General features: G+C 32.8%; 1 protein-coding gene across 5 annotated transcripts in view; it reads right to left on the bottom strand.

Moving 5' to 3' along the window:
- Positions 1–15,748, bottom strand: part of COL11A1 (collagen type XI alpha 1 chain) — a 526,061-nt gene that overhangs the window by 18,556 nt on the left and 491,757 nt on the right. For all 5 annotated transcript variants that reach the window (XM_085023829.1, XM_085023830.1, XM_085023828.1 and 2 more), the window contains 4 exons: positions 15,180–15,233; positions 2,647–2,700; positions 2,405–2,512; positions 1,874–1,927 (listed from right to left, as the gene is read on the bottom strand). In XM_085023829.1, the coding sequence (XP_084879955.1) occupies positions 1,874–1,927; positions 2,405–2,512; positions 2,647–2,700; positions 15,180–15,233 (270 nt within the window). The remainder of the gene's footprint in view (positions 1–1,873; positions 1,928–2,404; positions 2,513–2,646; positions 2,701–15,179; positions 15,234–15,748) is intronic.

Here is a 15,748-nt window from a genome sequence, read left to right as displayed (position 1 = left end):
ACTTCATAATATCTCATTTTGCAGATGAGGAACCTAAAGCTTAAAGAGATGAATAACTTTTCTAAAAATTATCCAGCAATCAAGTAGTACTGCTCATTTTCGAAACCAGGGCTCTTGGGTAGATAGTCAATGATCTTGTCCTGTAATCATGATATGCTACTTCTCACTCTAATCCAAAATTGCCTACTAAAACACATACGTCTTAGCTGAATTGAAAAGCTCATTAAATTGCTTATAAAAGGCTTCCTGAAGGTGATTTTTCTGGCCACCCTTATCTCATGAAGACCAAGTAGCATTTTCATTAAAATTAGATATCACAGTCAAACTATTTGATGTTATGAAAAAGCTCCAGTATATGCACATTCTAAGTACCCTCTAATAAAACCAGCAGCCAGAAAAAACAATGGCAGCCATGCTACTCAGTTCTGATGTTTTTCATTTCACTGCCAAAAAGGGTATGACTTGTTAGCGCCTTCCTCTGTAAACCCACATTTATTTCAGATTCAGAAGCATAAACTTTTGCAAGCCAGAATCGGGTGGTATGTCTTATGCTTTTATTTTTAATATTAGCTGAAGGAAATCTCCAGCATGATGTGTTTTATTTCATCTGGAGAAAGGTCAGTATACTTACTGGAAAACCTGAAATAACAAGAAAAAAATCTTTGGCAAATTTTAAGGTGATATTACGACAAAGTATTTTTTTTTCCCTAGGATCTGACTCTCTGTAGTTAGGAATTTAGCAAATCTAAGAAGAATATTCCCTAAACGGTGGTGCAGACTTGGGGAAGTAAGAATCTTGCTTTAGCCAAGACCCTGCTCCTATGCCAATGATGCCATGTGCAGATTTGACAACCTCCTCAAAATGTGACAACTTTTATCCAGTTATTAAAAATCTTTGACTTTTCAGTGAAAGTTAAATAATAACACTTATGAAATATGTGAAATGTCAGAGGAAATTTTTGTGATACTTTTACTAGAAGGAATGGGCAAATTCTCCTGAATAATTAAGATTGCTAATCCCCATTTTGATGGCTTTCTGAGCAGTACATTTATCTGCGGTAACTGATAGAAGAGGTAGTTCTTTAAAATTTAAATTTCTATACATAGGAATCTGACTATTTAAATCAATTACATTACACTTGCAGAGTGCTATATGTATTGCTTGCTGTTTTAATTAATCTCTTTATATATCATTGTTTTTAGAACATAAAGTTCAAATATTTCTAAGATGAAATAGAATGTCTCCTAGTAAGCAAGACTTGGATTCTCACTTTCTGCCCAAATTTCTACAAGGATAGCCTTGGCTCTGACAATAAGCTCTGTCTATGAACCATATGCTGGTCAACTAAATGCTTTATTGCATTCCTCAAGTGTGTTGTTTGCATATAAAGTTTATGAGAGTATCCAAACTTCAGCGTTATAATAATTATACCTCTCTCCACTCATGGGGGTTAATGTTTTATCTTTCAGCCCGTATGACTCATGAAAAGAACAATTTATTTCGTGAAAGAATCACCGTATGCCTGCTATTCTTTTAAATGAAGTGCCAGGAAACTAAGTGTAATTGCATGCATTAGGAGGAACTGTCCACATTTGGAAAAGAACTGGCTGGGCCATTAGTGGCATTTTACTCAGAGTGGAAATTTTTTTTTTCATGCAATGGACATAAGAAAGGAAAGAATCTGCTGAGCAAGGGCATATTTCCCAAATAACTTATCAGTTAGGATTACTTTCCTCTTTTCAGAGCTGAGTAATGCACTTCCTTGAATATTGTACAAAATATAAACTTATTTATAAGACAAAATTTCAAGAATTCTAGCTTATAAACAGTTTCATTTCTGGAATTCCAAATAACACAAGAGGTGCTACTCACCATAGGACCAGGTGGCCCATCTTGGCCTGCAGCTCCAGGGAGACCTTGTTCTCCCTGTGGAAAAATAAATTTAAAATGTTTTAAAATTAACAAATGCAGATATAATTGTTTCTTTAGTTTAATTTCGGCAATACAAAAAAGAAAGAAAGCAAACATCACCTATGAATGCCATCACATGGAGAACATCTACAAATACTGTAAGCAATTTTTGAGTCTTTTACTTTCTTTGTAAAAAGAAATGCCCACTCACATACATGGGTGGATGGATGTGCGCAAAAAGGCTTACATCTTCGAGATCTCAGGGTTTAGATTTCTATGCGACCTTTATAAGTTAGAATTTTATTTTTATTAATAAATGCCATACTCAAATATTTTAAGTCTCTGACTTTAATCACATAATATTCCTGCATTCTCATAAAACATCCAGATGATAAGTTGTAAGATAATGCCGACATAAATATTTTCATTCACAATTTTTTTAAGAAATGAGAAGTTATTTTCAAAATGACATCTTGCAGCACAAATGCTCACCACAGGGCCAGGGATGCCCCGAAGACCCTCTGGACCAGGCTTTCCGGCAGGTCCCTGAGGACCAACTGGGCCAGTTTTTCCTGGAGGACCTTCAGCACCTGCTTCTCCCTATTAGAAAATAAAATATGTGAACACATTAATGATGAAGAAAGACATTTTATTATTTTATTAAAAGTACTGAAATAGATGTTGTTCAATGTACACATCAGATTTCCAAACATAATATCTATAAAATATTTTACCTTAGCACCTTTTTCACCTTGCCTTCCCTCTGCCCCTGCAGCTCCAGGAGGACCCTAGAAACATAAAATTGCATTTAAAATATATATCACATATGAAAGTAATGTAACTGAGGACTTACTTCCAAAAACTCCAGTTTAATTTGTAACAGAGTCTAGTAAGTTGTGGCTTTCTACTGCTATTTAGTTTAAAGCATTGACAAAATTCAAAACCCTTTCTACATATAAATTTTAGTTAGAATTATACAAAGCACAGACTGAGTAGAATACAGAAAATCACATCATATCAATGTAAGAGAACAGTAAAGATAAAAATTTTTAAAGAAATGCTAATGACTCAGTCACCCTTAGCGTTTTAAATACTCAGATATCATTTACTACCTTGTATAATTAGGAATTAATTGAAGATTTACTATTTCACATCCATCATTATATGTGTTTTAAGACTGGCTCCTTTAAACACGTATCTTAGATGATCCAAATGTTATACGTACCCATAAGATCATATTCAAACTAGAACAGTACAAAGTTTATAATCTTATTAGATATTTCTATTCTCTGGAACTATGTAATTCACATAATTAAGTGGCAAAAAAAATGGTATGACTTTTTCAAACTTAGTATTATAGGAAAAGCAGAAAAAATATCTTCACACTCCATATGTCATCCAAAAGCTTAAGAAGATATTCTGGTATTTGCATAACTTTTGTATAGTTGCATGGATTGCTATGGAGAAATGCTATTATATATATTTAAAGATTTCATAATGCTGCTTCTTATATATATACGTTTTTCTATCTTTGTGAGTACCTGTTTACCTAATTCTCTTTAGTCCTTTTTTTATTAGCTGTGTGACTTTTAACAAATTATTAGTATTTTTGAACTTCTGTTCTTTCATCCATAAAATGTTGTTAATAAGAATTCTCTGCATACAGTGACAGTTTTATCTCTTCTCTTCCTATATGGATACCTTTTATTTCTTTTGTTTGTCTAATTGCTGTGGCTAGGAGTTCCAAAACTATGTTGAATAGCAGTGCTGAGAGTGGGCATTCCTGTCTTGTTCCAGATTTGAGTGAGAAGGCTTTCAGTTTTTTCCCATTGAGTATTAAATTTGCTGTGGGTTTATCATAAATAGCTTTGATTATATTATGTTCAGGAATGTTCCCTCTATACCCACTTTGGTGAGATGACATGATACTATACATAGAAAACCCTAAGGATTCAACCCAAAAACTACTTGAACTGATTAATAAATTCAGCAAAGTAGCAGGATATAAGATTAACATTCAGAAGTCAGTCACATTTCAGTATACCAGCAATGAAATATTAGAAAAGGAATACAAAAATACACCACCTTTTAAAATTGCACCTCACAAGATCAAATACCTCGGAATACACCTGACCAAAGAGGTAAAGGACTTATATGCTGAGAACTATAAAACTTTAATCAAAGAAATCAAAGAAGATGTAAAGAAATGGAAAGATATTCCATGTTCATGGATTGGAAAAATCAATATTGTAAAAATGGCCATACTACCTAAAGCAATCTACAGATTCAATGCAATCCCTATCAAATTACCCAGGACAGTTTTCACAGAACTAGAACAAACAATCCAAACATTTATATGGAACCACAAAAGACCCAGAATCTCCAAAGCAATCCTGAGAAACAAAAACCAAGCAGGAGGCATAACTCTCCCAGACTTCAAGAAATACTACAAAGCCACAGTCATCAAAACAGTGTGGTACTGGTATCAAAACAGACAGACAGATCAATGGAACAGAATAGAGAACCCAGAAATAAACCTTGACACCTATGGTCAATTAATCTTTGACAAAGGAGGCAAGAATATAAAATGGGAAAAAGAAAGTCTGTTCAGCAAGCATTGCTGGGAAACCTGGACAGCTGCATGCAAAGCAATGAAATTAGAACACACCCTCACACCATGCACAAAAATAAACTCCAAATGGATGAAAGACTTAAATATACGACAGGACACCATCAAACTCCTAGAAGAAAACATAGGCAAAACACTCTCTGACATCAACATCATGAATATTTTCTCAGGTCAGTCTCCCAAAGCAATAGAAATTAGAGCAAAAATAAACCCATGGGACCTCATCAAACTGAAAAGCTTTTGCACAGCAAAGGAAATCCAAAAGAAAACAAAAAGACAACTTACAGAATGGGATAAAATAGTTTCAAATGATGCAATGGACAAGGGCTTAATCTCTAGAATATATAAGCAACTTATACAACTCAACAGCAAAAAAGCCAATCAACCAATGGAAAAATGGGCCAAAGACCTAAATAGACATTTCTCCAAAGAAGATATACAGATGGCCAGCAAACACATGAAAAAATGCTCAACATCGCTGATTATAAGAGAAATGCAAATCAAAACTACCATGAGATACCACCTCACACCAGTCTGAATGGCCATCATTAATAAGTCCACAAATAAAAAGTGCTGGAGGGGCTGTGGAGAAAAGGGAACCCCTCCTGCACTGTTGGTGGGAATGTAAACTGGTACAGCCACTATGGAGAACAGTTTGGAGATACCTTAGAAATCTATACATAGAAATTCCATATGACCCCACAATCCTACTCTTGGGCATCTATCTGGACAAAACTCTACTTAAAAGAGACACGTGCACCTGCATGTTCATTGCAGCACTATTCACAATAGCCAGGACATGGAAACAACCCAAATGTCCATCAACAGATGATTGGATTTGGAAGATGTGGTATATATACACAATGGAATACTACTCAGCCATAAAAAAGAATGACATCATGCCATTTGCAGCAACATGGATGGAACTAGAGACTCTCATACTGAGTGAAATGAGCCAGAAAGACAAAGACAAATACCATATGATATCACTTATAACTGGAATCTAATATCCAGCACAAATGAACATCTCCTCAGAAAAGAAAATCATGGACTTGGAAAATAGACTTGTGGCTGCCCGACAGGAGAGGGAGGGAGTGGGAGGGATTAGGAGCTTAAGCTTATCAGACACAACTTGGAATAGATTTACAAGGAGATCCTGCTGAGTAGCATTGAGGACTTTGTCTAGATACTCATGTTGCAACAGAACAAAGGGTGGGGGAAAAAATGTACACATGTAAGGATAACTTGATCCCCTTGCTGTACAGTGGGAAAAAAAAAATTAAAAAAAAATTTAAAAAAAATTTTAAAAATTAAAAAAAAAGAATTCTCTTGCTATAGAATTGTTATTAAATTTAAATGATGTAACACATGTAAAAGTATTTTGTGCACTTCCCGATATAGCAGTATCAAATACAGCTGGGGAACCTGTTGGTGAAGAGCCTAAAGCCTGGGCTCAGACGTCCTGGCTTTAAATCCTGGCTCTGTCATCAACTGGCTTTGTGCTCTTTGGCAAATTACATACCCTTGACAGATTCAGTTTATTTCTCCACAAAATGTGGATTATAATAGTAGGTATCTCTCAGCATCATCATAAGAATTCAATAAGCTGATAAATATAAATGGTGTATAACAGTACCTGAGACATAAAAACAAGGTAAATAGTTCTTTTTATCGCTATTGCCAAAATTCTTAGATATTGTTATTCTATATAAATTCTTTTTTTTTTTTTTTTTTTTTTTTTTTTTTTTTTTTTTTTTTTTTTTTTGCTGTTGTTGTTGTTGCTATTTCTTGGGCCGCTCCCGCGGCATATGGAGGTTCCCAGGCTAGGGGTTGAATCGGAGCTGTAGCCACCGGCCTACGCCAGAGCCACAGCAACGCGGGATCCGAGCCGCGTCTGCAACCTACACCACAGCTCATGGCAACGCCGGATGGTTAACCCACTGAGCAAGGGCAGGGACCGAACCCGCAACCTCATGGTTCCTAGTCGGATTCGTTAACCACTGCGCCACGACGGGAACTCCCTATATAAATTCTATTGAAGTATTTTCACCTTGGTGGCAACTCAAGAGTCAGGTCAAACAGAACTGACTTTTAAAATACACTTATAGACACCATGTCAACAAATTACTTTTTCCGTGTATACTGTTTATAGTATCTACAAAATATGAACTCTATGTTTGAAACTACTTGTTTTAACTGGAAAAGTGAAAATCAGCTAAAAATGTATTGTGTGATATGATCCTGTAATGTATCAGCTCTTGAAATTTAACATTCAGATTTCCTTCTTACATTTACATAGTCATCTGTGAAACATGACACTTGACATTTTTAGCCTTGTAACAAGCATTTAGAAAATAATCACTTGTGTTACATAACACACAATGTTCAAAGTTTCAAAGAACACATTTTTTCAACCTAGAAATATACTACCATTCCTACTGTATCTAAAATTTGCTCTTACCCATTACACTGAGTCTTTGCTATTTTTACTTGTTATTTCATAGAAATCTTTCACATCAGCGCAAACAAGGCATTTGGTTTGATAGCTCAATATAGTAAGAGTGCTTTTGGCCTCATTATAATGGGCTACACAATATATATATTCATAATAAATTTACTCTAAAACATATGAAAGTTACAATTGTATTGTACAATTTGTATTTAATTTCCAGTATTTAGCTGATTTTTATTATTACTTAACAAATATTAAAATTCAATCTGAATCTTAATTGTGGTGAAAATTTCTGCACAGATTCAGAATAAAGACAGAAATTTTAAAAAGAAACTTGATCTCTAAGCAACTGTAGTTCATGTTTCTCCAGACTCCCTTGTTTTCCATGTGTTTACTTCAATTTTTGTTGTGAATTGTCCTCAGAATCGTGAACTGAGATTGAGGGTGCAGGTTGGGGAGAGTAATAGAGATGGTATTAATTGAGGAAAATAAGGAGAGGCAGGAGGATGACTTTCTTTCAGATGCTCTATTAATATTCAAATGGTAGATACACGCTAGTTTTCCATATAGTCTTTTAAATACATTTAAAACGAGTATCAAGCACCTTAGCAAACTCAGAAAGTTCTGTGGACTCATTTATCTCTGAGTCAATAAATGCACCATTAATAATTATTTTCTCAATATCTTCACCCTAACTTCATTTATTATGAGGCGTTCATTGTGCCTCAACCCAAAGATATGAAATGTATAAATTCTGTACAGTCCCTTGAGGCAGCAGCAATTAGGTAACAATAATATAGGCATTAAAACAAGTGTATCTTTTGAATTTCGTACTATTTATGCGAGACAATTTCTGTATAGAAGCATAAGCTTCAAATATTTCTTAATGTTAAAGAGTTGAGTCATATTTTGGTATGAAGATGGTAACTAGATTTATTGTGGTGATTATTTTGTAATGTATAAAATATCAAATCATTGTGTTGTACAGTGAAACCAATGCAATAAGTCAATTATACTTCAATTAAAAATATTTTGGTGTGATGTTTAAAATATTAACCTATTCAAAGAAGGTAAAACAGCCATAATGCCTACTATTTGGGGAATGGAAATTATGAGATTCAACTGAATAAAAAACTTTTTCTTATTCTGTGAAAGTTTTTCCTTATTTAATACCCCAAAAAAGGTATGGGGTATTAATCTCATGACTGCATTTACATATTAGCTTTACAGAACAGAAGATTGATAAATATTTGACTTTACAAGAAGCAAGTCATCAATTGTTTTAAAAAGTAACAAAAAATATTGCTTTTATTGCAAGGGAGAAAAGAAAATCTGAGTTTGAAAAGCCTAAAGAATTTAAATACAAACTACCACACAGCCACAAAATTGTGATTCGATTGAAAGTTTCGTCATCCCAAAAGGATTTCTTTCCTGTTTGAATGAATGTCTGAGGTCCATCATAGTGGAAATCCACATTAAATGGTTCTACTCTATTCTTTTATGTCATTTTTCCAATTTTCATTTATTCTTTATATTTTTTCCAGATGGTGCAGATTTTTTTTTAGAGAAAAACTAGGATGAAAACAGATGACTTTTTTTTTTTCTAAAAGAAGAGGAAGTTTCCTTTGAAAAATATTATTAATGCCTATGAACAAATTTTTTTTTTTTTAGCTGTGCCCGTGACATGTGCAAGTTTCTGGGCCAGAGATTGAACCCATGCCATAGCAGTGACCCAAGTCAAATCACTTCAGTGACAACAACGGATCCAACATGCTGCACCATGAGAACTCCAGACAAATTTTTGTTTTAGTCATTTCTTTTTCCTATTTCTGCATAAACAGAGCGAAAACGACTTAATACGGTGAATTACTTGCTATACTATCATGAAGTAATGAGTATTCTGATTGGAAAATGCCTCATAAAACATGACACAATAAAACAGGCCCTGGTTAATTTTCCACCAGTAATCACTGCTTCCTGAGATTTTCCTTGCTATGAGAAATATACTTTATATGAAATACACAACGTAATCCTTCTCCACTATTTACATTTTACAATATTATTCAGGTTATTATGTTTAAGTTATTTTAGTCATCTTTAGATTTTTTTTTTTCAGAAAAAAAGACATGGAACTTGGTTTCAAACAATCATAATGATAACTTGAGTTTTAAAATTCCATGGCTATTGAAACAAACTGTACAATTTTCTGGTGCCTTAAGGAAATACACATTTATTCTCAAGTATTAAAATGCACGACAGAATGCACATGTACTACAAATGATAATTTTATTTCCCTACTTATTCAATAACCATTAGAATGTTGTTTCTCAGTATCACTGCCACTTGCAACATTCTGATCAATATTCTATTAGGAAGGTTTATTATCATTTATTTGTAAGATTCACTCGAAGAAAAACATGATAATACTTTTCAACACATTTCTATTCATTGCTACTTCTGCTATGAGATGTGATAGTAAAATTGTTATTGGTCTACTTTTGTCTTGTCTCCAATGTAGGGAAACAAAGAATAAGAGAAATGTTAATTTCCATAAGCGATATAGAAAGCTTACTTAAGATTCTAGTTTCTACATGAACTAAAGGGAAATAAATGGTAAGGCAATTCTGTATTGAATTAAATGTGTAGATCAGATATTACAATTATTGTATAGGAGTGTTTTTGCTATTTCTGCAAGGGTGGTATTACATTGATTCCTGCATCAAAGACATTGCTACACGATGGCTGAATGCAAAGGGTGGTGAAGACAGAATCAGCAACAATTCTCACAATTCACTCTGCACCATATCCCTTTAGGCTTAGGTGCTCTGTGTTCACCTAGAGCATAAACAGAGCGACCTTACAGTTGTAAAATAAAGTTCCTAAGTAGTTATTTTTCATAAATTTTAATCACATTATTATTTCTCAAACTGGTTGTAAATCGCTGTTGCTTGGCAAAGCTGTTTCATTAAATTTATATGCAGTCATCATGAATTTAATGCTCTAATTTTTGGCAATAGTTTTCATAGGAAATTCCCCTAGAGTTCATGTTACATGATTTTACATGAATATACACCAATAAATAAATAATACAAATACATATCAATTTCAACAGAAGCACAGTTTTTTGTACTTCTAAAATGTAATTTTATGAAGATAACTATAAATTTATGGCTAATAAACTTTCATTTCAATTTATATAACTCAGAAATTACTAGAATATCTCTCTGTCTTACCTGTATATTTTATTTAGTATGTTTATTTCATTTATAAATGACGTCATAATTCAAAACCCGCATTTAATCCCCGAAGAAGAGCATCTACTGTCTGCACTCTTGATAAATCCAGATATTAGATGTTGTGGTATGGATATACATTTTATTAGTTTAGTCTTCACTCCATCTTGGAAAATAGTTATGGTGTCCACTTTATAAATGAGAAAACTGAGATGCTAAGCAATTAACTTGTTCTAAGTCATACTTCTAGGTAGCAAAACATGGATTTGAACTCAGGTCTGTCTGATTCTAATGCAACAGCATTTGGGACTACTTTGTGCTGACAGTAAGCTATGAGGAATGGCAGCTTATAGGCTGAAAAGACCTAAGTAAATAAGCTGTATTTCTATCTTTCCAGCTAAGCCACCAAATATTTTATTTTAGGTTAAGGTAGAGCTCTTGACTAAATTAACTGGTTTGGCTGGTTGCATTTCAGAAGAATGCAAGCATTAATTGCTAGTGTTAAATCAGAGTAAATTATAGTTTTAATAATAAGGACTGTTGAAACTAGAGTAATCTTTTATACTGTTAAGCTGTATTTTACTCTGACAAAGGAAAAAGATTATTGTGTAAAACAAAGCAAGCCAATTAAACCTGCTAATCTATCCAATCCTAATACAGAACACAATTTAACACATTGTATTACATATCGCTTAGGTTAGATTTAATGATGCCACATTTTAAAAGAGGATAATCTGCATCATATTACTCAATTGGGCTGACCTAAGGTTGATTTTTCTTCTAAATCAAAATGGATGTAAAGAGCTTTGTAAGCAATGCATAGTAGTCATCACCATTCTCAAATCATTAATAATTCATGGACACAAAGTATTCTAATTTTGTTTACAAACTGACTAGAGTGGAATAAAAATAGCTTATCATATTTGTAAAACAATGTCTTTTTAAAAATGGGAGGCTAGAACTTCTCTAAAATTTTTGATGAGATAATTTTAAAATAATTTATCGAAATTCAAAAAGGGAGAACTCCACTAAAGAATTTTGAGTTATACTAAAGAAAAAGATGATACAGGGAATGAATCAGTTAAGGACTTTAATATCTTAGTCTCTCAAAATACAAATGTATAACTTCCTACATATCATTTGCAACTATTGCAATTTTCTTTTCCCCAGAGAAATGACTACCACTCTAAATTTAATTAATCACTGCCTTCATTTTTTAAATCACTTTGCCACTTATGTTTGAATACTAAACAATGCTTTCAAATTTTTTGCCTATCATATAAACAAAATTATATATTTTCTCCAGCTCAACACTATACATAGTTTCTTCTTAACATCAGGTGTTTGAGATTCATCTTATGAAGTCACACATCTGCAATACATTAATTTTCATTGCCATATAATATTTCAGTTTATGAATATATCTCAATACACATATTTATACCTATGTCTCTTGGTAAAGATGTATAAGATTTTATCCAGGGCATTTACCTAGGAATGGAATTACAAGAAAGTAGGAAAAGTTCATTGTAAAATTCTACTAGGTAAAATGAACAATTTTCCTAAAGTGGTTGTGCCAATTAACTCAACAGCTGTGTGTAATAATACTCATTATTCTTATTTTTTGAAAACGTCATTTCAAACATTTGGCTTGTCAGAAAAATTTTTTGTCAATTGATAGGTGTGAGTGGTATCTCCATTTCATTTTTTAGTACAATTTCACAAACTTCTATGTATCTTTTCATTTGTTTGTGGGATGTTTGTGTCAAATACGTTTCTTTCCATGTCTGTGCTGAGTTGTTTGATATTATTCTTAATTTGTAGGATATACTTAGATACTCTGGAAAATTTTTCTCTGGCAGTTTTATATATGTTAAAGGTGTTTTCTCCTGATTGGAGCTTTTCTAGTCAATGTCCTTTCAGTATTTTAGATAAACAGAAACCTTTCATTGTAATATAGTTGATACATTGATCTGTTCCATCCTAGATCACACCTATCTAACCAGAATGTATAACCAATGGTCCTAAATTTATTCTCCAATAATTTTTGCTCAAATATTTCCAAGTTTTCTATTCACAGTTTATCAAGAGAGGTTGTCTAGCCAGAAATACTAGCATAAAAGAATAATATGATTTTTCTACTCTCTAATTTTTAGCTATTTAAATTAAAGAAGAAATTTACCAATTAAATTTGCAATTTACTAATATGTAACCTTAAATTTGGATTGAAAAAATCATTGGTTATTCTTCATGTTGTTAAAGCAACAAATAATTAAAATTTGTTGAGTGTATACAATATTCTTATTAATATACTATTAGTATTTTATACATTATACTACATACTATGTATTATTTATTATTATTATAATCATTTCTAATCTGTGAAAGATATAACCTTACTGTTATTATAAAGATAAAGAGATTAAAAATAAGAGATTTCTGTTCTTACTTCATCTAAGCAGAAAATGCAGAGGTCCAATTCAGGTGGAAAAGGAAAGAAACACAAATACATGGACTTTCTACTACCCAACACTGCCTCTTTGTTGTAGAACAGAATATGATCTAAATCTCTGTATATTAGTGCTAATTGTCTATGACACTGGATGGAGGTCTTTCTAGAAGTTTGCTTTACTCATTAAAAGTATAATTGTTGATAATTACACTTTCCAAAGTACTCAACACAAATATTTTCAAAACTCACTGCTATAATATAGACAAAAAGTTTGTCATATTACATTAGCAAGGTTTAAAATTAGTAAATGTGAATGGAAATATTTTGAAGGTTTGTAACCATATTGGTCGTGTCAATAGTAACTACCGCGCTGAAATGGTCAGTTTCGTAGGTAGCTTAATAGATTATATCATATCTTTAGTAGCTTTGTTTTAGATTTGTATCATATCTAATCCAAAGAGGCATGTGATATACTGGCTCATACCTAAGTTTCCTCCCTTTTTGCACGTTTCTATTCATACTCTCTAGTAAATTGTTTTTCTTATTCATTTTTTTAAAATTTCAAAATCACTTGGTTGTTTTCAAAGTGAGTAAGCCACATGATCCACCACTGCCTAGCTAAAGAAAGTAATTCATTTCATAACTCTATCACCATATGAAGATGACACATTCCAAATGGAAAGTGGTACTTACTCAAAGTTACCAAAGATTGCAAATAAATGATTTGTTTGACATATTTTAAAATAAAACTGAACTGTATAGCACTTGTTGAGAGTTTGCTTTAGATAATGGAATGAGCTGAAAAGCTGCCACAGATATTAATAAAATATTCAAAAAATATTTTTATATAGTTCCTCCTTTTCTAGTAGTTAGTATGCTTTGAAGGAAGGTTAAATTCCATCTGTATCAAAAACATAATAATTTATACCTATATAAGGTGATAATTTTTATGATCATAAATATGCAATAACTATTTCATAACTAAGGATAACACACTAATATGTGAATATATATTATTATTATTATTGTGCTATATGAGTTAAAAACCCTAGCTATAGTAAAATCTCTCTGAGAAACAGGATGAGTAGCTTGCCTGAGATAATACAGGTAAAAAATGATAAAGCTGGATTAAAAGTTAGGTAGTATGACTTGTCTTATTAACCACTACAATGAATAGTCTTCCATCACTTAACTGGGAGAAAGAAAAAAAATGATTTCATGTTTTCTCAGGAAAGATTTCAACCCATTTTCAAAGATATTTTATATAATTATTCTTCTGAAAGATCTGAAATAATAGAATAGACACTGATCCATCTGGAAAGTTTTAAAGGTAGTCAGACTTCAGGTGAAAATAAACAGATCTCCAGAATCATGTTACACTTTGTAATTACTTTCTAAGAGTAACAGCCCAATTATTCTTAGATACATTTTTGGGACTTTTTTTTTTTTTAAATACCATGATTGTGCTTCGGGGCTGCTAACAAATTGAAACAAATAAACAAAATAATAATAGTAATAATAATAATGAGAAAGAGGAAGAGGAGGAGAGAGGTAAAAAAAGGCACTTGGTCACTGAAAAGAAAACTGTGTTCAGAGAAAATATTTAGTATAAACTAAGTTTATTTCTGGTCAAGAGAAACGCTTTAAATATTGACTCAAATTTGCATCCTGAGAGACAGAATTAAAACCTGTTCACTCTGTGTATATGAGGATATGTAGTGTGGAAATCTTCCTAAGATAAAGCTACCATCAGAAAACAGGAATGGCCCCAACTGCTCTGTGCCTTTGGATTACTGACCTGGAAATGAGTCTATGAAATATGCTTTGATGTTTAGCAGATATTTTGTTCATGGATATGCTGGAAAATAGACTAAAGGAGGTTCAAGAGAACACTGTATTTTGGTGGAAGTTCAGAAAGAAGCGGGTCAACAGGATTGTTTTATTATAAAAACAGTACGATAATAGCAAAAAGGCAATACAATAAATCTCCTAGTGTCCACTGTAGCCAACATTTTAAACAAGATCTTTTTATGTATATTTTACTATAGTTCTTTGTTAAAATCTTGCCATTGTTTCCAAATCAGAAAGCAATCTAACATTATTGCCAATTCCTGAACTCACCCTGTTGATACTGCATTCAGATTTTTATAATGTTTTCAACAAGTGGTGGACTTTGAACAACCCATCTCCCTGTGGTACACCATGACCTGACGTTCAGGATATCAGCAGAGGGTTTTACAAGAGCCTACAGCCTTCATACAGTGAAGGAGATCGAAACACAGAGAAGTGGGAAACTAATTTTCATTGTGACAGATTAAATCTGTCAATTAAAGTGTGTTCTAATTTAATAAGAATTTTGACAAATGTAAGAAGTCAATCTCTAGGCCTTATACGTTTCAGCACCATTTAATGGTTTGCCTACATCTTACATACATTACATAAATGTATACGCATAATGGATAATGAGTAGATGTTTCAAATAAAGAATTTTTAAAACTTACCCTTTTTCCAGGAGGACCTGGTGGGCCAGCCTCACCAGATGGACCAGGAGGACCCTATAAAATGTGAACAGCTTTTAAGCAATTGAGTATTATTTTAGAGCCCCCAGCACTGCTCAAAATCTGGACTGAAACCAACTTTCTTTCTTCATTTCTCTGCATCTATCTTCCCTGGAAAATCTCAGCCCTGTTTCAGATACCTAAACTTCCTCCACATATCTATAATTAGAGCTGGTAAATTCATCTGGAAAACTTCTTCATAGCTGGAAAAGAGTGAATTGAATTCCGTCTCCTTAAAACTTTTTAAAGTGCTACTTCATATCTGACAAGCATCCAATAGCTAAACTAATTAATGGAATCATATGGTTAATAACTCTATTCCTATCACAGACATTTGTGAAACCAAAAACCTATTACTTCTAATTCCCTCTTGTGCGACATTAGCATTTTAAGCCCAGGGGTATGTGACATGCTGAGATATGACTGCATGAGCCTTAGCTACACAGAATAAGCCTGTATCTCTTTGCACACACCCAGTAGGTATGGCTCTAGGGACAAAGTTATGTTAGTAG

This window comes from Sus scrofa, chromosome 4, assembly GCF_054392235.1.
Source record: "Sus scrofa isolate SSC_HxYL_T2T_F1_AM1 chromosome 4, Sscrofa_HxYL_maternal_Yorkshire_Landrace_v2.0, whole genome shotgun sequence".
NCBI classification, from domain to species: domain Eukaryota; kingdom Metazoa; phylum Chordata; class Mammalia; order Artiodactyla; family Suidae; genus Sus; species Sus scrofa.
The sequence above is the reverse complement of the archived record's forward strand: the minus strand, read 5'-3'. Positions and strand labels throughout refer to the sequence as shown.